The sequence below is a fragment of the Notolepis coatsorum genome (assembly GCF_963971535.1).
Source record: "Notolepis coatsorum genome assembly, chromosome: 15".
NCBI classification, from domain to species: Eukaryota; Metazoa; Chordata; class Actinopteri; order Aulopiformes; family Paralepididae; genus Notolepis; species Notolepis coatsorum.
The window spans coordinates 38,646,460-38,672,578 of record NC_140179.1 but is presented as its reverse complement, the minus strand read 5'-3'; the positions used below and the strand labels follow the sequence as shown (position 1 = coordinate 38,672,578).

Below are 26,119 nucleotides of genomic sequence, written 5' to 3'. Positions count from 1 at the left end.
GTATCAATTTTTTTTGGGTTAAGTGCTTTTTTTTCATAGATTGACTCGCCTACTATGGGTACAAGCCCCGACGCCCCGCCCACGCACAGTCAAACCGAGTACAAGCCCCGCCTCAAACCGAGTACTACAAGCCACGAAGCCCCGCCCAGACGTTGGGCTTGCGGCTCTGCAGATATACCCTACTCTCCGTATGATCAAAATAAGTTGTTACAGTCTCCAGTAGATGGCGGTAATGCAACTATGGATGCCAACCGCTGTTAAACCCCAAAGAAGAAGAAGAATAACGTATGTTTACTTCCGTAGCTCTACCCTAGGTGGTTAGCTAGCTAGAGCCTCGTGGAAGGAATATAACTGCGTTTTAATCTCACCTTTAGAAATGTCCGAAATAGAACAAATGAAGACTCTTCTTAAAGAGCGACTGATAACAGCGGTTGAGGATATATTTGGAATAATTGAAAATATGGTTACAGTTTATGAGGAGAAAGATTCCCGATCAAAATGGGAGATTGAGCGTCAAAACAAACTGCTGGATCTCCTTCTGAAACCCAAGATAAAGTTACGAGCAGGTTTGTGTTTTCTATCAGTTTTACGGAGGATTTTTTATTAGTCCGTCCAGTAATGGTGGAACGCAGCAGACTAAGTTAAACGTGTGATGTCATCACTTATCAGGTATAAAGACTGGAGCTGCTTCTTTGACAACAAATGGGAGATTGGTTTTGTGGAGCCACAGATTGTTTGTTTGAGTTTTATACCAAAATTTGCTTTATTCTATTATAGTGCAGGGCTTCCAGACTAGGCTTTCACACTAGTAACACTGGTGTTCCAGGTCTACTGAGCACAACATTTAGTACCACCACTTAAATCGACATTCAGCACAACATATTCATATCTTTTCCTATATCATTAACGTTACCCCTCCCCCTTTGTGTATTCTATTTAAATGGAGTGACGGTGATTGATTGAATTGATTGAAAAGTTTATTAACAGATTGCAGAATGGGTACAGTACAGTACAGCTCAGTACATACAATTGTTAAGGGGATGCAGACCAGAGAAAGACTTTCGTCTTGTTTACATCAGGGTCCCCCATTTTCAATTCATCATAATACATGACATACAGATAGACAGTACTGCTACATAGATCTATACATTTATGACATATCAGATTTGCAAATACAGTACTGTTTGTGATACAAAAGTGTCCAGAAAAAAAAAGAGTGTATATACATTTGGCATAGAAACTGTACATTGGAGGAGGTTGGGTGGGTGGGTGAGGGCGGGGGGGGGGGGGGGGGGGGGGGGGGGGGGGGCGCACACATTTTACACTGTACATTGGAATACTGACAAAGCTCTTTCCCCTTTTTATATATTATATTGACATGCAGTCAATCAAAGTTATTGTCAGTCTGTCATTATTACGTGACGATATTCCATATCACATTCATCTCACTCTTTTGTGGAGGTCCTTTAGCATCCTGGAGTGCACGAGTAATCTGTTGCTTCATATTTCATTTAGTTTTTTGTTGTGTTATTGCGCTTTACGATCAATACTTTCATGATTACACGTTGTGGTGGAATCGGCAACATTTGTAAGACAACAGCAGGAAGCTAGACACGGTTGTGTATTAAAATTTGTGTTTTTAAGCAAGTTCAAGTAATTTGCTGTAGATAAGTTTCAGTGGCATGAATGAGATTTGTACATTTTATAGTCATGTTTACTGGCCCCTTTACTGCTGGGTAAGGCTGTATTACTTACTCCTGGAAGCCTTAAATCAGTATAAAAGGTGTTATCTAAACAAGACTAGGCAATCCTAGTTAAAGCACATAATTAAGCTTAAAACTAGTTTTTATTTCTTATTTTTGTCAGACAATCTTTTTCAGTGTAGAGTTCTCTCCCCTGATTGGATAAATCAACATATTTAGCTACTGCAGAGCAGAGGAACTGGGAGACCCGTGTTACTGACCAACAACACTCTATATCGGTGATGGCTGTCAGAATGTAGACCTATTATTTTAACATGTAGACCACTTATTTTAATAAATAAATACCACTTACAGTACAGCACTTTTAAAAGTGACCATTTTATTTATGGATCATTAGTTTGTCCAATTACTTTTGGTCCCCTCAAAAAGGGGGGTGCTGCACCGGTTGTAATTCCTACATCACCTGATATGGATGTAAATACAATTGTGGTGGACCTGACAGTATCACGATTCCCTACTGGCATGTATCCAGGTCCGACTTTAAACAGGGAAAATTATCTACCAGTGCAGTTAGGGCTGGGCGATATGACGATATTATATAAATATCGGGTACAGTTCATTAACGATACACTTTTTTAACGTATTGTGGATATCGTGATGTTTTGCCCAAGAGGATTGTGTCGCGTCAATCTGGTCCACACCCGTTCAAACTTTTGAACAACACCGCCCCCACACACACTACTGCATCAAAGTTACTAATTATTATTAACAAAGGCATTCGTTTTGTGGCATTAACGTTATATAGTTACACGTTCAATAACATTAGCGTATTTACCCAAACATAGCAATGTCCGATGACGACATAGATAGCAAGCGTTACTGTTCATATCTCAGCCCGTGCGGAGTTGTGCATGCCCATTCTGCGGTCTGTTAATAAAGTTTTCAATCAGACAGATGTATGGAAAGGCTTTTATTATAACATTCGTTGCAATAAAATCATTATGGCTTGTTTAGTCATGCTGCGGTGCGCTGGTAATCACTCGTCTGCCGCAGGGAGCTGTTGTTGTCGTTGAGCTGAGCTCAGCTCTCGTCAAAATCAATTGCGGAAGTAAAAAACGCATAGAGCTTGCCGATTGGTGCTAAGAACAGCAGGGCGGGTTCAATCGGTGTGACGTAATTGGCAGACTCGACTGTCAATCAAAATTATTCTGTTGCCGGCTGAATGATCGAATGAATGAAAACGTTATTAACGATTGCAGAATGGGTACAATACAGTACAGCTCAATACAACAACAGTGGACTGGGGGATGAAGACCAGAAAAAGACTTTCGGCTTTTTTACATAAGGGTCCTCCATTTTCAATTCATCAAAACATTTAGAGACATACAAATATACAGTAGTTTCATAAAAATGCTAAAATGCTATTTATTGATTGATTGATTGATTTAAAACTGTATTAACATATTGCAGAATGGGTACAGTACAGCTCAATACATACAATTGTTAAGGGGATGCAGACCAGAGAAAGTCTTTCGTCTTGTTTACATCAGGGTCCCCCATTTTCAATTAATCATATTTCATATCTAAATCATATAATATCTCATTGCTAAATATATGCAATATATAATCTAATAATCCAATAATCTAAATCTAATATATAATATAAAAATGCTAAATGCATGGGTATTTTATTTAGTCTTTAATGTTAGCTTGCAAACTCAAATACTGTCTTGGTAAGCCTCATAATGAATTGTTTGGGGAAAAAAAGAAAAACATCGTGATGTGTATCGTGTATCGCCGAAAGGTCAGAAAATATCGTGATATCATATTTAGGCCATATCGCCCAGCCCTAGTTATTGGTAATTTTTCTGCTATCTGAAGTGTCAAATGTCCATGTGGGGCGACCGTCCAGCATTGAATTCTATTTGGACAACCGGCTTAAAATCACTTTAAATCTATTTAAATATTTCCCTTGCCCTATTTGGCATAATTTCAAACATGTTTTGCATTCATTGACAAAATTATGAAGCATTTGCACATATACTTCCATCATAATATACAAACAAATGTTGTCCAGCTTATGTTAATTTGATGAAATATCATCTGGGGCGACCATCAAGAAAACACAATTGTGGGACTTTTATTTTGAAACCACCTCAAGGACAGGATGTTGCATCAGCCAGTCACATGTGAGGGACCCAGAGAAACAACTAGCAGGTTAGTAAGTCTCTTTCATATTGGCAAATAAATCTCTTTTTTAACTGCTGTAATGTACTTGCCACTTTTGGATGTCTTGTGGGACGACCGCCCCAAAACTGTGAATAATACATTTTATCTGAAAATCTATATTTTGATGATGAATTTGATAGTGACATGTGGTAAGAGCTAGCTAGTTTGGTTTCTGTAGCTAATGGTTAGCCTGTAATATTTGACTGACCTTAAAAACATCATCTGGGTGACCGAGTATCATGTGGGGCGACCACTGCTGAGTGTTTTAGATGATAGATATATGTCCTGTATTTGTAGTTTCTGTATATTTATATTTTATTCATGTTTTATATACATAAAGTTCTTTGTTTTAGCATAACTCTTTGTATACTTTAACATATAGTTTTCAACATTTCTGTCATTTTTCATTCCTATTTAGGAATTAACGTTTCTTTTTTAGTATTGTACAATCTTATGAGAACATTTTTAAAACGGTATAGCATGACATTCTATTTAGGTAATTGTACATGTATTAGTCATGTTTAACTAGTTTAACCTATTTTCTAGATGGCACAAACAAGCAAACAGAAGACTGCTCACTACAGACAGCGGATCAATGCAGAGTATCTTGCCAGGAAAAGAGAGAGGTAAAAAAAACTATAGGTAACATGCAGTATATCTTTCTCTGGTGTATTTCAAACTGTCATGTTAGTAGGATTAGGAATGACCTTTTCTGTAATATCTTGAACTTAAGTTTGTATGTAATTTAGCCCACCAGAATTAGTATCACATTATACACTATTGTTTCAGCGAGAAGAAAACAACAGGGCAAGATTCCATGTGAAGTCAGATGAGCTATCGGAGAGGGAGAAGGCTGCATCCAGAGGTTACAGGGAGAAGGAAAAAGATGGAAAAGGCGATGCTGGACCTGACGCCACCATCCATGGAGAACACTCCACCAGTTCTGGCTGGTGTAGAGGTAGAGAAGAGCAGCAGGGCAAGCTGTGGTGGATCCCCTACCTCTAAATGAGGATTTGAATCACTAACATTTACTTTGATTCTACAGTAGGTTTAACATCCCTTGAAACCATAGGTTATATATCCAGCTCATGATCAACAGTGACATATTTCAACAATAAATGTTCAGTGGATTGCACTGTGCAACATCTCCATTATAATCTGATCAAAGTTTGTTTTGTGTTTGATATATCTTTGGGGAATGTTGTTGACTGTAGGAGCCAAAGCTATATTGTATTGTATGAATGTTTATATGTTTATTTTTATAACCTTACATGAAACGGCATTAGGAATATTGATTGGATTTAGATAAAGTCATTGAACAGTCTTATTTGTCATAGAACGTTCTAGAACATTTGTGATGTCACAGTATGATGTCATGATCGAACGTTCTGGAACATTTGTGATGTCACAGTATGATGTCATCATGACCGAACGTTCTAGAACATTTCTGATGTCACAGTATGATGTCATGCTCAAAGGTTCTGGAACATTCGTCTGATGTCATAACCGACATTAATAATTTAACTAAATGTAAGAAAATATCAGTGTTTTGTTTTTTGGTGTGCTTCTTATTCTAGGTGTTCAGGTTGTCTGATTTGTTAAAAAATGCACATGTACTTCAATTTGAAATGCCTGCAGTTTACCATGAGATAATATAAAAGGAACTAGGGATGGCACCAATCCGATACTCAGTATCGGTATTGGTCCGATACTGGCCAAATTCACAGGATTGGATATTGGAACCCGATCCGATACAGGCCGCAAAGCATGCCATCACGTGAACAGTAGTAGTGTGACAACAACGTTAGCATTAGCTAAACGTAAGTCAACTTGTTAGCAGCGCGCCGCGATCATGTCAGCTGTGTGGAGTTATTTTAAGCTCAAAGAAGAAAAAGGCAAAACAGCCTGTGGTGTTATGCTAATGTTTGTGCATTAATACGACACAGAGTACAGGCCACCGTACTGGGGTCACAGACAGGTACGCAGGGCAGAGTAGACTAAGAGTGGATAATAACGGACCTGTATGGTGGAGCTTTCAAATGTAGCCAAGTGTAAAGACCCTAACCCTATCAAAACGGCAGTCAAAGTGTATATTTTCAGCACTATGTTTGTTTACCAATGATTGGAAACTCTCCACGCATTGTACCGGTAAACAGACGTTTTAGACGTGAGGACAGGAAGCCGTCATGAAATCGCTGTAGTCTTATTAACGTAAGGGGAACTATCTTATAAATGGCCTTTTTGAGTGTTTAGCATTGTTTCCTAGCTATGTGAACTTATATTAATATGATCTATGTCTCAAAATTCTCATATTGGCGCATTCTTCCAATTCTCCTCTCACAATATTCACCCTCACTGAACTGAGTCGTTTGAAAATGTGCCTATATGTGATGTCATATAGTCACTGCTGCATGTTAATGTTCAGGGGAAGACGACGACCCGCAGTGGTTTAGGAGCCCAGGCTCAAAACAGCTCGAGATCTTGAGGTAGAAAAATGCTGTTTTTGAGGACTTGATTAGAAATACAAAACAATGAATAAAAAAATATATATATTACAGAGGTGTTCCATAGACTCACAGGAATTGTGTAAAAGTGCCCAAATAGTGAAAGAAATAGTAAAATAGTTCCCCTTTATATTTGAACAAAATAAAAAGCAGCAGCACTATTGCATAACTGAGTCATGTGTGCTATGTATTTCTTCCTTTATGAGAGTTTTTGATGTTTTATAGATGGCTAGGTTAAACACAGGTTTTTGTTTTTTAAGGGAGTATCGGATGGGTATCGGTATTGGCAGATACTCAAGGCTGTGATATCAGTATCGGACATGAATAAGTGGTATCGTGCCATCCCTAAAAGGAACTGATACAACTGTGTTGTAGTTGTTTAGCGTTGATTTCATCCATGCAACTATGTTGGTGGTTATTGTTTATTGACTCTATAGAACTGTGTTGGTGTTTAATTTGTATTCCATACATACAACTCTGTTTACCTTTTATTATTGACTTAAATTGTTAATCCCTGTCCAATGTGACTACCATCACAAGTGATGCTACTTAACCCACCTTCTCGCTCTCATACATTGACAAAACCAATGATGATATGAGGACATGAAAATGGACATTTGTGAAATGTTCAAGTTCCTGAAGCATGTAATGTGTATTGCACTTAAACTTTTTGAATGTTTAATGTATTTAACATTTGTGATATTTGAATGTTCCTGACAAAGCTTGTAACCTACCGTGCCAAATGATTGACGGAGCTAGAGCCCCGGGATTCGGTGTTGTATTTGTACAACACTGTGTACTTCGGCGCACACCTCACATATCGGCATGTAACTCGAGAACCGCTGAACGGATTGTGTCACCTGAAATGGCTATTGACAGGCAACAAATAGGGCTTTAATTCGATATATATATTGTATTAAAATATATGCACACCCGAGCCGGTAGAGGTCGCCAAAGTGCAGGTGGGAAAATCTTCCTCAAGAGGGCCCACATGTGGGCCCTCGCATGTTAACATGTTTTACTTTTGTGATATTTGAATGAATTGAAGAATATTTTTGTTGACCACTTGAAAAGATTGTAATAAAAACATTGTTCAGTTTTCTTTTGTCTGAACTGCATTGTGTAACATTTTAAATAGACTTTTAACTACTCATCATTTGGGGCGACCATTTGTCATGCGGGGTAACCAATGATTGTCAATAACTGTACTAAATTCAAAATAGAATATCCATCAGTTTTGGCTCAAATATTAATCACTGGTATACTATGCTTAAGTGGATACTATTTGTACACATTTTAAATCAGTTTTATGGGTTTTAGAGCATATATGGGTATTGTAATTGCATTACAAGGGAGACACTGCCATTATAGAATAAACTTGTGAAATCATGGTTTACAAAAAATTAAAGGGCACACAAGCCTGTCTTTCTTAAGATGTATATTTAATTACTGATACCTGTTAAAATATTAGTAATGTTAAGGAAATATATACATTTTGATATAAATTACGGTCGCCCCAAATGACTTAAGGCCATGTCCTATTAATTCAACTTTAAAAACACTAAAATCTCTTAATTTGGGTTTTTTTGCATAAATGCATGTATACACTACATTCCAAATGTTTGAAAAATGGCCAAATATATACGTATTTTTTGTAAAATTTAAATTAAAATTGGCCTATTGAAAAGTCTTATCCGTCAATGACCCAGCCATACATCTTCACTGATGAGGTGGTATACTTTGGATCATGAGCAGTTCCTTTCCTTCTCCATGCTCTTCTCTTCCCATCATCCTGGTACTTGATCTTTGTCTCACCTGTGACCTGTCCATAGGATGTTGTTCCAGAACTGTACAGGCTTTTTTAGATGTTTTTTTTTTAAAACTCTAATCTGGTCTTCCTGTTTTTGAGGCTCATCAATTGTTTACATCTTGTAGTGAACCCTCTGTATTCACTAGTGAAGACTTCTATTGATTGTTGACGTTGACACAGTTGATGAGCTCACCAGTGCATTCTTCCTTTTTAAGAATGTACAAAACAGTTGATTTGGCCACACCTAATGCTTTTGTTTATATAAGAACCATATACCACAGCATGAAGTGAGCTATAGCTTTCATAAAACGGTTACCAAGTATGCTATGGTAATATGGAAGTAAGACAAAGACTCCCTTCCATTTAAATAGTTTTTATTAGTAAATAAATGATGTTCAATATAAACTAGGCCCTCCTGGCTGCCTGCACAGTGAGGTGATTGCTATGCAACATACACACTAACAACTAGCCGGCATTCTTTTTTTCATCACAGGCTAGCGTTATATTGATTTCATTATTTGGTTATTTATTTACATTGATTTGTATCTTGCCATTCACTGTGCATCCACTGTTCAGTGGCAGTAGGATAACTACATGAGATGAGTATCACCGGTTCGAGCCCCGGTCAAGGCCGCAGTCGGAAAGTGGTGTTGTTGTCCAGCAGGGGGCACTCTGTCCTCTGGACTTGTCGGTAACAGCGCCCCCTGTTATGGTGATAGGGACACCGTACAGCTGCGAGTGCCGTCCTTCGGATGAGATGCTAAAACGAGGTCCAGGCTGAATTTGGTCATTAAAGAACCCAGGACGCCTATCGTAAAGACGTTCTTGGCTAAATTCCCAATCAGGTCTCTGACATCAAGGCCACCTATTAATCATCCCTTCACCTTAATTTACTTTATCAATCCCTGTCTCCTGAGCCGTTCAGCCATTGTGTAGTCGTGTGATGTGTGCTGGGTGCCAGTGTATGGAAGCCATTAAGCCTGCGTAGCCCAAGGTTGGGTGCTACCCAGTGATGGTGAAGGAGGCCATTTCCACCCTACATTGTAAAGCGCTTTGAGTGTCTAGAAAAGCGCTATATAAATGCAATTAATTATTATTATTGAATTATTACTTGTTTTCCCCCGAAAAGGGGCGTGGTCATCACAAATCAGGGTGGATGACGTGATGCTGGTGGTCTGATGTATTGACTGTACTGATAGCCCTTTTATATATATTTTTTTCACGAAAATGTATCTGATAGACTTTGATTTGAAGATCTTTTATTTTTTAAATCCTGCTGCTCTCTCGACTGCGATCACGAGCCGTTCCTGACTCATCTAAATTGTGCCCCTCATCTTCATCTGAGACTCCTGCCTGTGGCAGAGAATGATCTGACGGGTATTTTCTTTTTTTTAATGCCACTAGAAGCGTGCTGCTGACTCTTCTCAGAGCCTCCCGTTGGCTTCTCTAGCCCTTTCACTACCACACGACAAAGGGTTAACCCTTTCACAACCACACTACAGAAGGTTAACCTTTCACCGCCACACGACAAAGGGTTAACCCTTTCACAACCACACTACAGAAGGTTACAAAATGTGACTAAATAATAGGCCTATCAGTCTGGAGCCCTGTAGTGATCTCTTCAATTTCAGTTGTGAATAATACTTCTCAATTTCAACATTGTTATTTATTTAGAACATTTTGTTATTAATTGTTTTAACACACAACACAAAATAAATCACATGATCATGTATTGTGTTTTTTAAATATCAACATTATCTGGCCATCCTCAGTAAATATTATCAAACTCCTCTGACCTCGTCTGGTCTTTCCAAAGACCCAAGAGGCGGGACAGTAATATATTTGTGGAAAAGGCTCCCTCTTGTCTAGCATATTATACTCCTATACTAAACATGTAAAGGTGCCGAAATTTGGTACAGATTATGTGAATCGGTACTCTGTAGTAGAGCTGCCGCGGTATTGATGTTTTCCTTACCGCACAACTTTGCAAAATATTTCCTACCGCCGCGGTTATTACCGCACGCACACAAAAAATTTAAAAAAAAAGTTTGAATGCATTTTTTTTTTAGTAGTAGTCTACTCTTTATAGCATATAGCCTGCCTCTAGTCTAAATGTCTATCTTTAGAGGATGACTTTGCAGCATGAATATTGTTTGGGATTCGGCAAGCACGCATTAGTTATTGAAAGTGAAACACGGATTCGAAGTTTCCCCTCTGGTCATGCGCCGTTCACTCTGTGTCGCGGGCAGGGGTGGTTACCCCCCCGACCCTTTCTTATTATTATTACTATAAAGTTACTACTTTATAATAAAGGCATTCGTTTTGTGGCATTAACATTATATAGTTATACGTTCAATAACATCAGCGTATTTACCGGACCATAGCAAGCCAAGCAATACTCAATTCATATCTCAGTTCCTTTGCTCAGAGCATGCTGAGTTGTCCCATTCTGCGGTCTGTTAATAAAGTTTTCAATCAGACAAGTGTATAGAACGAAGGGCTTTTATTATAACATTTGTTGCAGACACTAAAATCATTATGTCTCGTTTAGTACTCCTGAGGAGCGATGGTAGTCCACTCCGGCGGGGAGCTAAAGCTAACGTTATTAGCCGTATTGTGATGAGCTCTGATCAACGCGTCTCTCTTCTGACCAATCAGTGGTCTGCAATGTTTCACATGACTTTTCTGGTACCCAATAGGGTCGCTTGGAACCTCGATAGAGGAGTAGGGTATATCTGCAGAGCCGCAAGCCCAACGAGAGGAGGGTACGTTATTATTATTATTATAAAAACAGCAGTGATGCGGTATTCAGCCTACTCTGCGGTGGCCGTGATGTAACAGCGATACCGCGGTAATGCGGTAATCGCGGCAGCTCTACTCTGTAGTTCATGTAATGCGGCCGGTCGGTCGGTGTAGCAGACCATGCTGGAAGGGCCATGAGCCTTCATGGTGAAGCCTGGTTCCTCTATCTTTCTCTGCCATTCATCTGCCTGTTCTCTGTCCTGGAGATGCTGCTTCCATCAGTGGAAGAGGCATCATACCACTTCCCTAGGAATTAGGGATGCCCCGATCACGTTTTTTGCCACTGATACCAATCACAGATCGTCTATGAGCCATATCGGCCGATACACTGCCGATACAGACCGTTTTTGGTTTTGTTATACTGTAAAAACTGGGATTTGGGTTAATTAATATTTATGTGCTGTTTGAAATCGAATTGAGCTGAATTCAATGAATTTGAACCATTTTCACATGTATTATCTCATCTGTATTATCTGACTGCGAGACAGCACCAACACACAACAAGTCGTAATTCTCCGCTCTCTCTAATGCAAGCAACGTCTCTGTCTGAAATGCATGTCTGACTGGAGCCACTGTCTGTGTGTGACTCTGCTTTGGTCCAATCACATTCCTCCCGCGAATCAGAGGCAGAGTAGGGCGGGTCTTCACGACATGCTTCGTTGTCTCTCGGCGACCTGCACTGCAGATACACCCTACTCACCTGGGGCAGTGTAGCGCATAATGTTTATATCTATGGTGTAGCGGGGCTCCATCCTCGCGAGTCTACTACACTTATTAATAAGTAACTTACTCTCATGCTCGCTCGCACACACTGACACACAGGGCACGAAATTAACTTTTTGACTCACCGGCCAGTGGCGGGTAGATGGGAAAATTCTACCCGCCAAGCATATTTCTTACAGGCCAAAAAAATAAACGCATTTTTATGTCACATATATACATTATTTTCAGTACATTTCAAGTAGATAAGCTATTACGTTGAAGAATAGACGCTTAAAGAGGCCAGGTTAAATTTGTACTCTCTCTCTCTCTTTGAAGTGACTTCTCGCTATCTGCAAACAGCTCTACTGTCTGTGTGTATACTTAGTAGAGATGTTCCGATACCATTTTTTCCTTCCCGATCCGATTCCGATACCTAAGCTTTGGCCGATACCGATACTGATCCGATACCAGTGCATACATAAAAAATATATATATTATATAAATTATAATTTTTTTTTCTTTTTTTTACAGCTACAGATACTGTTTTATATATACTGTTTTTTAGTAATAACTAGAAAGTAATGGTATTTATTCAACAACAGGTGATTGCAGGGTACAAAATAGTTACACGCCCAGCGCCACTGGCTTGTAGATTTATTCTTTGGCGATTAGAATTTAAGGTCTGCCCGCCACCTGGCGGCTAACAAAATACACTGCATCTACCGCTTCTCCTCCAATCCACTCCCTCCAGGCCGCTCACAGTGGTTTAACACTGATGTAATATACTACATGTAGTACAATGCCAAAGCAACAGATGGCGATGTACAAACATGAAGGCCATTTTCAACCAATGAGAAGGGTGAACCTGTGATATCCTGTTCAGGCTTTGTCACTCACATTCTGTTAGAAAAAGTTTTGACGCCATTGTTGTCGTTAGCTTACATGCTAACGTTAATGGCAGCGACCATAGCATTGTGGCTAGGCTAGCTATCATCGCTTAATAGAGCTAGTGAATGGATAAACAACGTTATTTAACATTGCAGAATGGGTACAATTACAATGCGGCTCAATACAAACAATTGTTAAGGGGCCCAGGGGGTGTAGACTGTTGTAGTTTGAGCTAATTTACACCATGCTCCAAAAAAAAAAAAAAAAAAATCTGCCAAGCGATGTGCCGCGGGGAGCGCTCGATTCAAGGTGAGCGACTTGGGGGCGGGGTCAACATGAGCGATTAGCGGAGCAATTCGTTTCCTTATATCGCTTCCTCAGGGTTCCAACTTGTGTTGACAAAATGCGCTCTCTCTCTAGACTAGAAAGGTGCACTCAGTAGAGCACAGATGTCCGCCAGGGCGGCTGCCACACATAATAATAATAATAGATTGGATTTGTAATGCACTTTTTGTTCACTGGGATCCCAAAGTGCTACACTACAGTTTTTTTTTTTTTTTTAAACGGTTAAAAAATTGAAATAATATGTGTGTCCCGACCCCACTTCTATGTTTCAATAAATTATTTGCATTTAAAACTATTAACGCTGACTCATTCCTTCAGTCCACTCAAAATTATGCTAATATTCCTTATGTTGTTTATGATATTAATTGAAAATAGCATATGAGAGTATTATATGTAATAATAACACATGGCGATATACTAAAAAGCTATTTATAATTTTTGGCTAGTAAAAAATCTGCCCGGCTTGTACTTTTAAAAATCTACCAGCCAAATGGCTGGTAAGTCAAAAAGTTAAGTTTGTTCCCTGGGTGATTGTATCTAGATTAGTATTAGTATCATTAATCAATGAGTATGGGGCTGCGGCACTGCAGATATACCCTACTCCAATGAGTTCACCCACAGATCCGCACGGACATTAGACGTTGTTGCACTCGCTACCCAGTCTGTTAGCTAGTAGCAGAGGCTCTGGCTAGTAGTAACGTTTATGTTGTGCTTTTCAATGCAAAATAAATATTCAACATTCTCTTTTGAGACTCCGCCTCAGACTCTTATCCTTTGGCACTTGGAACTTGCTGTACTTTGCTTGCAGGTCTGCAGCCATTATTGAATAGCACCAACTTTAGCCAAGGTACCGTTATCAAGCTAAGCTAGCTGACTTCGCTCGTCTTCCCCGTTCCCCGCAAGGTTTTCACAATTGACATTTGTGCCCAGGTATGGACTTCAGGGTCATGTTGAGGGATATTCATTTTTTTTTTTTTTACATATTATGAAAGTACAGATTCATACCTTCAAAATAAGCCATCACTTGAACATTTTGGTGGGATACTTTGCAAGCTACTTCCTATGATTCATGGTGATTATCACAAAACGTATTCAGAGATAATAGCCTTCAAGAGACGAGCAGGCTATTCAGTGACAATAGTGAAACAACTACAACACTACCCAGAAGTCATTGTAATCCATGGCCCCCCTCTCTCTAGGGCAATTAACACCTGGCAGCTTTCCAGTCTGAGGCTCTTTGTTATTAAAATGAGTCTGGTGACTGGTAGTGGTAGTGAAAGGGACCCTGATAATAAACAAGAAACTTAATCAAGTTTCAAGATTTTATTAGCATTTAAAATAACACGAGATAAAAATAGACATGCTAAAGTCAATGTTCAATGTTCTGATGGCCTCTCCAGAAGCATTTAGATGTAAATACATGTAGTGTGGTAGTGAAAGACACAACAACTAGGTTAACCTTCTGTAGTCTGGTAGTGAAAGGTTAACCTTCTGTAGTGTGGTAGTGAAAGGGTTAACCTTCTGTAGTGTGGTAGTGAAAGGTTAACCTTCTGTAGTGTGGTAGTGAAAGGTTAACCTTCTGTAGTGTGGTAGTGAAAGGGTTAACCTTCTGTAGTGTGGTAGTGAAAGGGACCCTGATAATAAACAAGAGACAAAATCAAGTTTCAAGATTTTATTAGCATTTAAAATAACACGAGATAAAAATAGACATGCTAAAGTCAATGTTCAATGTTCTGATGGCCTCTCCAGAAGCATTTAGATGTAAATACATGTAGTGTGGTAGTGAAAGACACAACAACTAGGTTAACCTTCTGTAGTCTGGTAGTGAAAGGTTAACCTTCTGTAGTGTGGTAGTGAAAGGGTTAACCTTCTGTAGTGTGGTAGTGAAAGGTTAACCTTCTGTAGTGTGGTAGTGAAAGGTTAACCTTCTGTAGTGTGGTAGTGAAAGGGTTAACCTTCTGTAGTGTGGTAGTGAAAGGGACCCTGATAATAAACAAGAGACAAAATCAAGTTTCAAGATTTTATTAGCATTTAAAATAACACGAGATAAAAATAGACATGCTAAAGTCAATGTTCAATGTTCTGATGGCCTCTCCAGATGATCACCGTGGTCTTTTTGAACCGCCGCTGGATATTTTGGCTGGTGGTGCCGGGCATGTTACGTCCTGGGCTTCCTCATCACAGAACTCTCTGATCTTGTGGAACAGATAGTGTTGTCTTGCAGAGTCCAGTCCCGGTGGTGGCAGCACAGGAAGTCCATCTATAGGCGGCAGGACACGGACGTCACGGAGCAGCTGGAATCTGGTTTCAGCGCCATCAATAGACATCTTTGCCACAACCACACCAGGTTCCTTGGAATCAAAGCTGCAATAATAAAGTGAAACGTTAGTACAGGGCACATAACAATATCAATGCATTTGTATCATTTACCAATGACATTCTTTGCACTAAAGTGTGAATAATTAATTACAGTAAATACACAACACACAGTGACCACACCCACCTAAAGTGCTGGTACTGCTTGATCTGTGGCAGTGGCTTGAAGTAAGGCCCCAGATGTTCCTGCCAGTTGTAGGACTGCACGATTACAGTGCCATCTTCCTTTCCCACTAGCTGTGGTATGTTGATTCCAGCCACTGAGCTGTCCCTTACGACTGCTGCAATCTCATCAAGAGTGTTCACCTTGGTCTTTCTGAAACGCTGCTTGAGAAGCCCAAAGAAACTGTCCGGGGAAAACTTTGTGTGGCCTACAATCAGCAGGTGGAGATTGACACGATGGTGAAGACCATGTAGCGCTCGCCACGCTAAGTACCACAACATGTACTTGTTCTTGTTTTGGCCACTGCAGTTGTCACAGTGAAGGTCAACATCTGTCTCCCCAAGACCATGGTCTTTGAAGAAGTGGTGCAGGTAGCTTATGACGGCGTTGCTACCTTTGCTGGACTCCATCCCCTCATCCACCAAATAGTTGACTTGCCGTGGAATCGCCTCACAGCAAACACCGAATATGCTGCACTTGCGTGGAGCCAAGAAGTACATGGGCCCTGGTTGAAGGGGGTCTGATGGGTAGTGCACCTGCAATAAATGAATAAGGATTTTAGAAAGAAAAAAAAGGGAGCAATGCAGTAGTTATAACAATTATAACATGATGTTGTGAAAGAGGGCTTGGTATGTAGTCACCTTTTGAGCGTAGTCGAAACTGTAATGCATTGTCAAGGGCTTGCTTGCCGGTGGCACATGACCACCCAGAGAAAGACCATCACCGATCTCCTTGGCGGCTTTAAGCATGCCCTTGTAGGCAGCCCGCTCGGAGGTTACATGCGCCAGATGTTGTTCCTGCTGCTTCAGCTTTGCAGACTTCTCAGCCTCTGGCAGATTGGCACTTTTGAAAATCTGAAAAAAAAAAGTTAAGTAAATGATGATTAATATTAATAATAATAAACTGTATTTGTATAACACTTTTCATACAGAAGTTGCAGTTCAAAGTTCATAACACTGTGATGTTCACTAACCAGATAATTGTTCTTCTGACACACCCAGCAAAGATCAGACATTGGTTTGATTGCTCTGATATGACTCAGTAATTGCCTCCAGAGGGACTTAAATGTGGACAGGCCCACTGCTCGCTGGTCTGAAAGATTAATAAGAACACATGTTAGCACAATGTCATTCATTTTCAAGCTTTGTTTTTATTTGACAAAGACCTATTTGACCTATTTCTTTGACAAAGATTTGCTTACACCTACCAACTGGCATTGCCTTGGTATATAAACGCCACACAGATGCCTTCGTGACGCAAGATGGTAACAGCTGACCGGTAAAGTTCTTTTGGTGTGCCTGGCGTCCAGGGAGGTGAACAGCATGATCTTCTGCATAATTCAACACAAATTGAACTACTTTTTCGATATCTTCATATTTTATGCAATGCTTGTTGTTGTGTGGTGATCGCTTTTTTGTGCGAAGACACATGCCATTTTCTGACATGTGTTTGCTTATTGCAATCAAGCGATCCTTACCTATTCTTGGGAGAGAAGAGGGGGGGGGGGGGGAGACAGAGAGAGAGATAGTTAGATCATCATCATCACAAGTACCGGTACCTGTCTGTACCACACCCAGTCTACATGATTGTGGAGACAGAGACAGAGAAGTTAGATCATCATCATCATCAATCATCATCATCACAAGTACCGGTACCTGTCTGTACCACACCCAGTCTACATGATTGTGGAGACAGAGAGAGATAGTTAGATCATCATCATCAATCATCATCATCATCACAAGTACCGGTACCTGTCTGTACCACACCCAGTCTACATGATTGTGGAGACAGAGAGAGATAGTTAGATCATCATCATCAATCATCATCATCATCACAAGTACCGGTACCTGTCTGTACCACACCCAGTCTACATGATTGTGGAGACAGAGAGAGGCATGATGTACTATATTAGTTTTAAATAGACAATAATAATAACTTACCCGTGGATGAAGAGGAAAGCTTCACGGCAGATTTGTATCGCCCCGAAGAAATAGTTTGTGTAAGCACGTTGTCTTTTTTTGGAAAACGATTTATTTCCGATAGTCCATTCTGACTTTCGACCAAAAGCCTGGAGCTGCGCCATAATAATCAAGTCTTTATGATCCTCTTCGAGAGCCGCTATCTCAAAACGCCTTGTGTAAACTTCATCACGGTCCAATTTTGTGATACATGACCGCCGATTAAGAATGTCATTTTCTTTATCAACCTGGACGCATTTACAAGTAAATCGCAAAAGTCTTTCCATTTGGCGTTCGTGGTTCTCGTCAGATTCAACTTCCACAACGCACATTACGTGTTCTACCTTGTCTCCAAATCCGTTAGGTGTGTTGTCACCATCATCAGATTCTGGCTCTGCCTCGTCTTCAAATCCGTTAGTTTTGTCACCATCACCACCATCACCATCATTTTCTGGCTCTGCCTCGTCTTCAATAGTGTTGTCACCATCATCATCATCTGCCTCTAACTCGTCACAACTGTCTTCTTCTTCTGAACCAGAATCTGAGTTTCTTTTTGGATTTTTCTTCTGCGGAAAGAAATCCGTGATGAATGTTCCTAAAGCGCGTTCGTCTTCAACACAGTGTGCTCCGAAGTGAGCAAACCGGTTTAATGCCTCGGCAAGTGCCCTCGCTGTGGGTTGCTGACTGGGTTCCATGGTGACTGGCAAACATGCACTGCCCTGCTCTCTGTTTAATACTCACCGATCAATGGCATCAACTTAATGACGTCACCGCCTGACCAATAAGCATTTAGATGTAAATACATGTAGTGTGGTAGTGAAAGACACAACAACTAGGTTAACCTTCTGTAGTGTGGTAGTGAAAGGTTAACCTTCTGTAGTGTGGTAGTGACGGATAAAAAAACGGATAAATAGTTTTTTTCACCATATTTCTAATATTTATTTTGGCTAAATACCAAATATAAATATCTCGACGAATTACCTCTGAATATGAATCAAAAAAAATATTAAAGATTCGCTCACTAGTTCTACCAGAAACGGAGTTGAGGCGAAGCATTACTAAGCTTCTGTAGTGTGGCAGTGAAAGGGTTAACGCGCCCTCATCGCGCCGCAGCAGCAGCAGTTTACATCAGGGCCCCCACAATAATGAAAAAGCCGATGAAAAAGCCATTTTTTATCACTCCGTTTCCGTATTAAATTAATTTACTTTTAGCCATTAGGTTGGAAAAAATGCACCCTACCGAAATTCGTTCGCTCATAAAATTCGAACTGTGTTTTAATGGTTTTTAATTAAGTTAAAACACACGTTTTATAAAGGCCGTAAAGGCCTCTTTTTTTTAATCTTTTTTTTAGACACTGCGTTACGTTGCTTATAAATCATCTGAACTTATAACATTAAGATAGTGTATTAATAGTGTGTTATTCTAAAGCTAATGACGTCTGTGTGTTAACACCTAAGTAACACTTAAGTACAGTACTTGGCCCCTGTGGACAGGCCCCACAGCCCGCGCGTGTAGTTTTTTCTCCTCACTTGGAAGAAAATTTGTGGAACTATTATAACAATAATTACCTCATTTACAAGTTGTATTTAAGTTTGCAACTAAGGGCAAATAAGGGAACACATCAATGACAATTCAAATATGTAAAAAAAATCAAGATATCGATTTTTAGGATTTTCTAAACAGCAAGACATTTTCTTCATTTCAGAGCACCTCCCCCTTTGCGGATCAAATCGGGTTTGGTCACGGCGAGTCACATTTGATAACGTTAGTCAGCTATAGGGCTGCAACTAATGACTAATTTGGTAGTCGACTAATCTGCCGATAATTTTTTCGATTAGTCGACTAATCGAAAACCAATGTAAACAACAACAACAACAACAACAAAAAGCAGAGGAACAGATTGGACATTGAGCATGACCTCAGAGTTGCTTGTCTACCATCACCCCAGACTTTGAGACTCTTGTCAGGACCAAACAACAACATCATAACATGATGATCCCATAGCAAATTAAAATAATGACTCATGAAACATTTGAATTTGGATCTTTAAGCCACTTTAAATGAAAATGTATTTGAAGAACAATATAGCAATCACTCATAAGATAAATAAATTAAATAATACAAATTAAAGTGGAAGTGTACTTTAAATAACTTTTGTTTGCTGTGTGTGAGAGGAGTCCGTGTATGTGTGTGTGTCTTACTCTGATCGCTGTGTGAGTGAGAGGAGTGTGTGTACTGTGTAATTTGTGTGTGTGTCTTACTCTGATCGCTGTGTGAGTGAGAGGAGTGTGTGTACTGTGTAATTTGTGTGTGTGTCTTACTCTGATCGCTGTGTGTGAGTGAGAGGAGTGTGAATGTGTGTGTGTCTTACTCTGATCGCTGTGTGTGAGAGAGAGGAGTGTGAATGTGTGTGTGTCTTACTCTGAACGCTGTGAGTGAGAGGAGTGTGTATGTGTGTGTCTTACTCTGATCGCTGTGTGTGAGTGAGAGGAGTGCGTGTGTAATGTATTGTGTGTCTAGTCTGATCATCATCTCCTGCAGGGGAACAATGTTTTCAATGTCCAAAATTTGCTATGGGATCATCATGTTATGATGTTGTCTGGAACCCTGAGAAGCCACTCTCACAAAGATAGGTAGTGCACAAAAAAAAAAAAAAAAAAAAAATTAAATATGTTTTGTTTTTGTTTTTATGACTAATCGATGCAACAATTTCTCGTCGACGATCTTTTATAATCGACGTCGTCGATTATGTCGACTAATCGTTGCAGCCCTAGTCAGCTAACGCTAGTCAGTAGCTACTTGACTTAAATACGATTCACCGTGGTGCATTATTGTTGATAGACGGACAGTAATGTCAGGTCCTGGAGAAAGGACAGGCCATCATCTGATTTGATGTAACGTTAAAGCGGATGTTGTTCCAACTAGCTAGCTTTTCAGCTAATGCTACAGTATAATAACACCAGCAAGCAAAACACATCCGAGCTCCCCGTCACACCGCTCTGTCGGGGACAATGGAATTTAAGAAAGTGTATCTGCTGTTAAAATGACAAACAGCATCACACTTGAAAACACGTTCATTTTATAATCCTCACTCTCCGCAGGAGATAAATGACGTCATGGGATCGGAGGCTAGACTTTCGGCGTACTCATCGATACCAGCATTTTAGGCAGTATCGGAGGCATTTCCGATACTGGTATCGGTATCGGAACAACTCTAATACTTAGTAGCCTCCAGATGCAGCCAGGATTCTCCGGCGCTGCAGCTGGACCCTATTGGTATACTGTGCTTTGGTCAAATCACATTCAGCATGCCCTCAGCTCGAATACGCATCGAATCAATGTTATAAGACATTGATATCAGGAGCTATCTGTAGCTACTGCTAGCCGGCTAGATAACGTTAAGACAACGCCTCAGTGAACTATTTAGTTTACTGGGACATATAGAGCTAACGTGAGATAACGTTGCCTACCGAGCGAACGGAGGTATCATGCACTCGACTATTGCTTGAGCATTTGTTGATATCAGCAGTAGGGATGCCCCGATCACGTTTTTTGCCACCGATCGTCTTGAGCCATATCGGCCGATACCGATCCGATATAGATAATTTTTTATAATTTTTATATATATATATAAATATATATAAAAGATATATATATATATTTTGTTTTATAAAATATATATATTATATAATTATACTTGTAGTTGTATTATCTGCGAGACATCGCCACCACCAGGGGGCGAAACTAGAGCCCGCCAAGCGCCATTGGCGATCAGTTTTTACGTTTGGCGACTCCCACTGAGAGGTCTGCCCGCCGTGTGGCGGGAAATCAAATAGTCATGTGAAAACCAAAAATCATGATCCAATTCTGAGCGGAGTTCTCACTCGCTGTCTCAGCACAGACATGCAGCGCACCGCGCACTGCTCCTCCTACCTCTCCCCCACCTGTTTCTGTATGCTGCATGTAAACAGAGGACAGTCACCGTGACGTTAGTCTAGTCAGAGGGACCTCCGTGAGCTAATGTTAGCTACTGTTACAAAATGACCCAGTCAACTATTCACTTTTAGTTTAATACATGAGGCATTGTGTAACGTTATCCAGCCGGCTAGCTACTGATAGCTCCCGACATCAACAACTGCTCCAGCAAGTGTCCAGTGCATAATACCTCCGTTGGCTAGGTAGCTCATGTTAGCCCACGTTAGCTCACTAGTCACTACGAAATGTCCCAGTAAACTAAATAGTTCAGAGGCGTTGTCCCAACGCCATCCAGCAGTAGCTACAGATAGCTCCTGACATCAATGTCCTACAACATGCGTATTCGAGCCCCTGGCTTACATCGCATGAGGGCTGCTGAATAGGGTCCAGCTGCAGCGCAGGAGAATCCTTTCATGCTGAATGTAGAGTTTAGGGCCAGCTGCAGCACCGGAGAATCCTTGCTGGAGCTGGAGGCCACTCGAGTATACACACAGACAGTGGAGCTGTTTGCAGACAGCGAGGTGGCGATGTCTCGCAGATAATACACAACTACAAGTATGATTATATAATATATATATTTTATTAAAAAATAATTATATAAAATAATAATAATAATTTTTTTAATCAAAAAAAAGTTGGCAGGTAAGAAATATGCTTGGCGGTAAGCCTGCCACGATAACACATTTTGCTGGGCGATTAATTGCCCCCGAAAATATCGTGATAAGCGATATTATTGCGACCGGTTAGAGAATTTTTTTTGAGAAATGTATTTCCCAAAACTTTTATTTTGAAGCCCACCGCTCCATCTTTTCCGGTGTTTTAGACTTTTATTTTGAAGCCCACCGACCGGACCGGAAGTATTGTTGTGATTATCCTAAGCAGAACCTATTAGCCGACAACTTGTCTCGTCCGGTTCTGTTTTTGAGCTAATGATAAAACAAATTGTTGGTGAACAACTAACTTTAGGTTAGTTTTAGGGCTGGGCGATATGGCCTAAATATGATATCACGATATTTTCTGACCTTTCGGCGATACACGATACACATCACAATGTTTTTCCTTTTTTCCCCAAACAATTCATTATGAGGCTTACCAAGACAGTATTTGAGTTTGCAAGCGAACATTAAAGACAAGACTTTTTATATTATATATTAGATTTAGATTATTGGATTCTTAGATTATATATTTAGCATTTTAGCCTTTCGTTTTTTTATATTATATATTAGATTAGATTTAGATGATTAGATTACATATTATAACTATTTATTTATTTACATGTATGTATACATTTATTATTTGAACGGCTTAAGGCTATATCTGTACTTGATGTTTGTTTGTTGTGTTGCATACTTGAAATAAACTTCAATCAAATCAAACCCCCCCTCTTAAAAAACTAAAACCTGTGTTTAACCTAGCCATCTATAAAATATCATGCTAAAACTGTGAAACAAATGTCCTACTCCCCTAAAGAAAGAAATACATAGCAAACATGACTCAGTTATCCAATAGTGCTGCTGCTTTTTATTTGGTTAAAATCTTTTAGTTAATAAGACTAAAAGACTACAATATATATGACTACAAGGGCCAGAAGCCGACTTCATGACGGCTTCCTGTCCTCGCATTCCATTTCCGGTTTTCCGGTTAACGTTACATTTTCAACAACAGATTGCTGCTAATTAAACACTTCATGGAAACGGAGTAACGTTAACGTTATGTCGAGTTCATACGTGTAGTGTAGTATGAACTAGACATAACGTTAACATTACTCCGTGTCCACTGTTGCTGCCACTGTTGCGTCGCAGATGGATGGTACACTCTGTTAGCTCCGTAGCTAATCCGCTCATAGACTAATTTACCGATAGCAGTACCGTTAACGTCGGAGCTTACTCCTGGTTTTCAGGGGGCATCCCTAGCACCGAGCCACCGCCTCTCTGTCTCTGGCTAGGTGTGTGCGCTTGCGTGCGTGTATGTGCGTGTAGATGACGTAATTTGGGCAAGTGTGTGTGTGACTGACTTTTTCTTTCTGCGAGAGGGAGAGGCGAGAGGGAGAGGAAAGCATTTAGCACTGCGCTTGTAAGTCTCATCTCAGCCGCGGCGGACTCTAACGCGAGGGCAAAACATCACGATATCCACGATACGTTTAAAAAGTGTATCGTTAATGAACTGTACCCGATATTTATATAATATCGTCATATCGCCCAGCCCTAGTTAGTTTTAACGTTAGCTACTAACGTTAGATGCAGCTACTACAGGCAATCAACGATGAGGAGGAAGCGTCAAAGCAGTATATAATAGAATAGCTGTGGTGCGTAAGCACTGCAGCACGACTCGAAACTACCGGAGTGTTATAATAAATTAATTCATGTTTAACTTGTCCCCGTGTCCAGTCCTTTGACTAGCCCCACCCGTTCATTGTAAACAATGATGCATGTAATTGTATTAACGTTATTCTGTGTTGTACTTGTAGCTATGCTATACGTTGTATTTCGTTTGTTAGCTATTTAGCTAATGTTGTTAGCATGGAATGAGAATCAAAGCTCTATCTTTCATCTTTATTTAGCAGTCCAGTTTCTCCGGGCAGTAGCGAGTAACTACTTGGGTCTAAAAATAGCTAACGTTACACTACAAATAATGCTACTTGGTTAAAAGGAGCAACACTATTGAGAAATGTAGTTAAGCTATGTGGCATTACCCCACGGAGCTCCCGTGCTGTACTCTAGTAACGTCAGCGGCCCGCCTCCCAACACGGACAGTGACTGACAAGGGGCACTGGTTCCGCCTCATTAAAACAAACGCGCAAATAGCAATTAATCGCGCCCGTCAAAATCATTGCATTCATTTTAATTATCGCAGCAATTAATCGATTTATTGCTTATCGCGGCAGGCCTACTTGGCGGGTAGATTCTTCCCATCTACCCGCCACTGGCCGGTGAGTCAAAAAGTTAATTTTGCCCCCTGGCCACCACGCAACAAGTCAAAATGCTCGCTATCTCCACTGTCTGTGTGTATACTCTGCTTTGATCAAATCACATTCAGTATGCCCTCAGCAGGGTATATCTGCGGCTCTGCAGATATACCCTAGGCCAGGGGTGCCTAAAATTTTTTGAACCAAGACCTACTTTTTAATTTACCACCTAGCCGAGAGCTACCAGCCAAAATTGTATATTGTAAGCAGTCATTTGAGGCTTTATAAAAGCAGCATAATGAACACAAATCTGTCAGTGCCGAGTCCGACCTCATCTTAAATAACAAACAGCATTGCTTGTTGTAGTTAACAAGGAGAAGCAGAGTTGATTTTGCACAAAAAAAAATTAATAATCAAATTTTATTAATCGAGATCTACTTGAAATCAGCCTGCGATCTACCTGTCGATCGCGATCGACTGGTTGGGCACCACTGCCCTAGGCTCTGCAGATATACCCTACTGCAGCTATCCCCGTTTGTGACTGCGATGCAAGCCGGGCCTCGAATACGCATCGAATGAGTGTTATAAGACATTGATATCAGGAGCTATCTGTAGCTACTGCTAGCCGGCTATATAATGTTAAGACAACGCCTCAGTGAACTATTTAGTTGAATGGGACATTTCGTTTTGAACAGTGAGCTAAGCTAACGTGAGCTAACGGAGGTATCATACACTAGTACTAGACTATTGCTAGAGCATTTGTTGATATCAGGAGCTATCAGTAGCTAGCCGGCTAGATACCGTTCGGTTAGACAATGCCTCATCATGTATTAAACTAAAAGTGAATAGTTGACTGGGTCATTTTGTAACGGTAGCTAACGTTAGCTCATGGAGGTCCCGTCCCACTAGACTAGACTAGACCCGTGTTTACATGCGTGCGGGAGGGGCTGGAGGAGGAGCAGACGCCGCAGCTCCCGGTGTCTGCGACAGAACTCAGCGAGTGAGATCGGTTTTGACGATCGGCGAAAATAAAGCATTATCACCGATCACCGATCGCATATTTATACTGATTATCGGCCGATAACGATCGGTGGCCGATCGGTCGGGGCATCCCTAATCAGCAGCTATTAGGGATGGGAATTGATAGGATTTTATCGATACGATTCCATTATCGATTCTGCTTATCGATTCGATTCTTTATCGATTCCCTTATCGGTACCTGATCAATTTATGATTTAAATAAATAAATTGGAAATGCAACAGAACTACATTTACATTTACATTTAGTCATTTAGCTGACGCTTTTATCCAAAGCGACTTACAAGTTCTGTACGACAAGCCATCAGGAAGGGCACAACTCTATCAGCTGAGCAACAATGTTCATCAAAGTGTTGAGTGCTACAGTGTAGGTTAGTTTATTAGGACAAGTGCATGACAGTACGGTTAGTTAGGGTTAGATATATTTTTTTTTATTCAGATAATGGTTGAAGAAGTGCGTCTTTAGTCGACGGCGAAAGATTGGACGTGATTCGGCTGTCCTAACTGGGGTGGGTAGTTCATTCCACCATTGTGGGGCAACTGAGAATAGGCGACTTCTCTTTGATGACCCTCCCGGAGCTTGGATAGGAGTAGGTCTGAGGCGGCCAGAAGATGCAGAGCGTAGGGGTCTAAGCTGGTTAGAATAACAACATGCAACTTGACATTTCTGATTGTCATTTATTGTTGAGCCCCCATGTCAGAAAAATACAAAAACTGTAA

At 40.4% G+C, this 26,119-nt stretch overlaps 1 protein-coding gene across 1 annotated transcript in view; it reads left to right on the top strand.

Moving 5' to 3' along the window:
* The first annotated feature begins 391 nt into the window (after positions 1-391).
* LOC311241696 (uncharacterized protein) overlaps positions 392-26,119 on the top strand; it is a 41,655-nt gene continuing 15,927 nt past the window's right edge. The window contains exon 1 of the mRNA XM_084330579.1: positions 392-566. Coding sequence (XP_084186705.1) covers positions 395-566 — 172 coding nt within the window. The 5' untranslated portion in view covers positions 392-394. The remainder of the gene's footprint in view (positions 567-26,119) is intronic.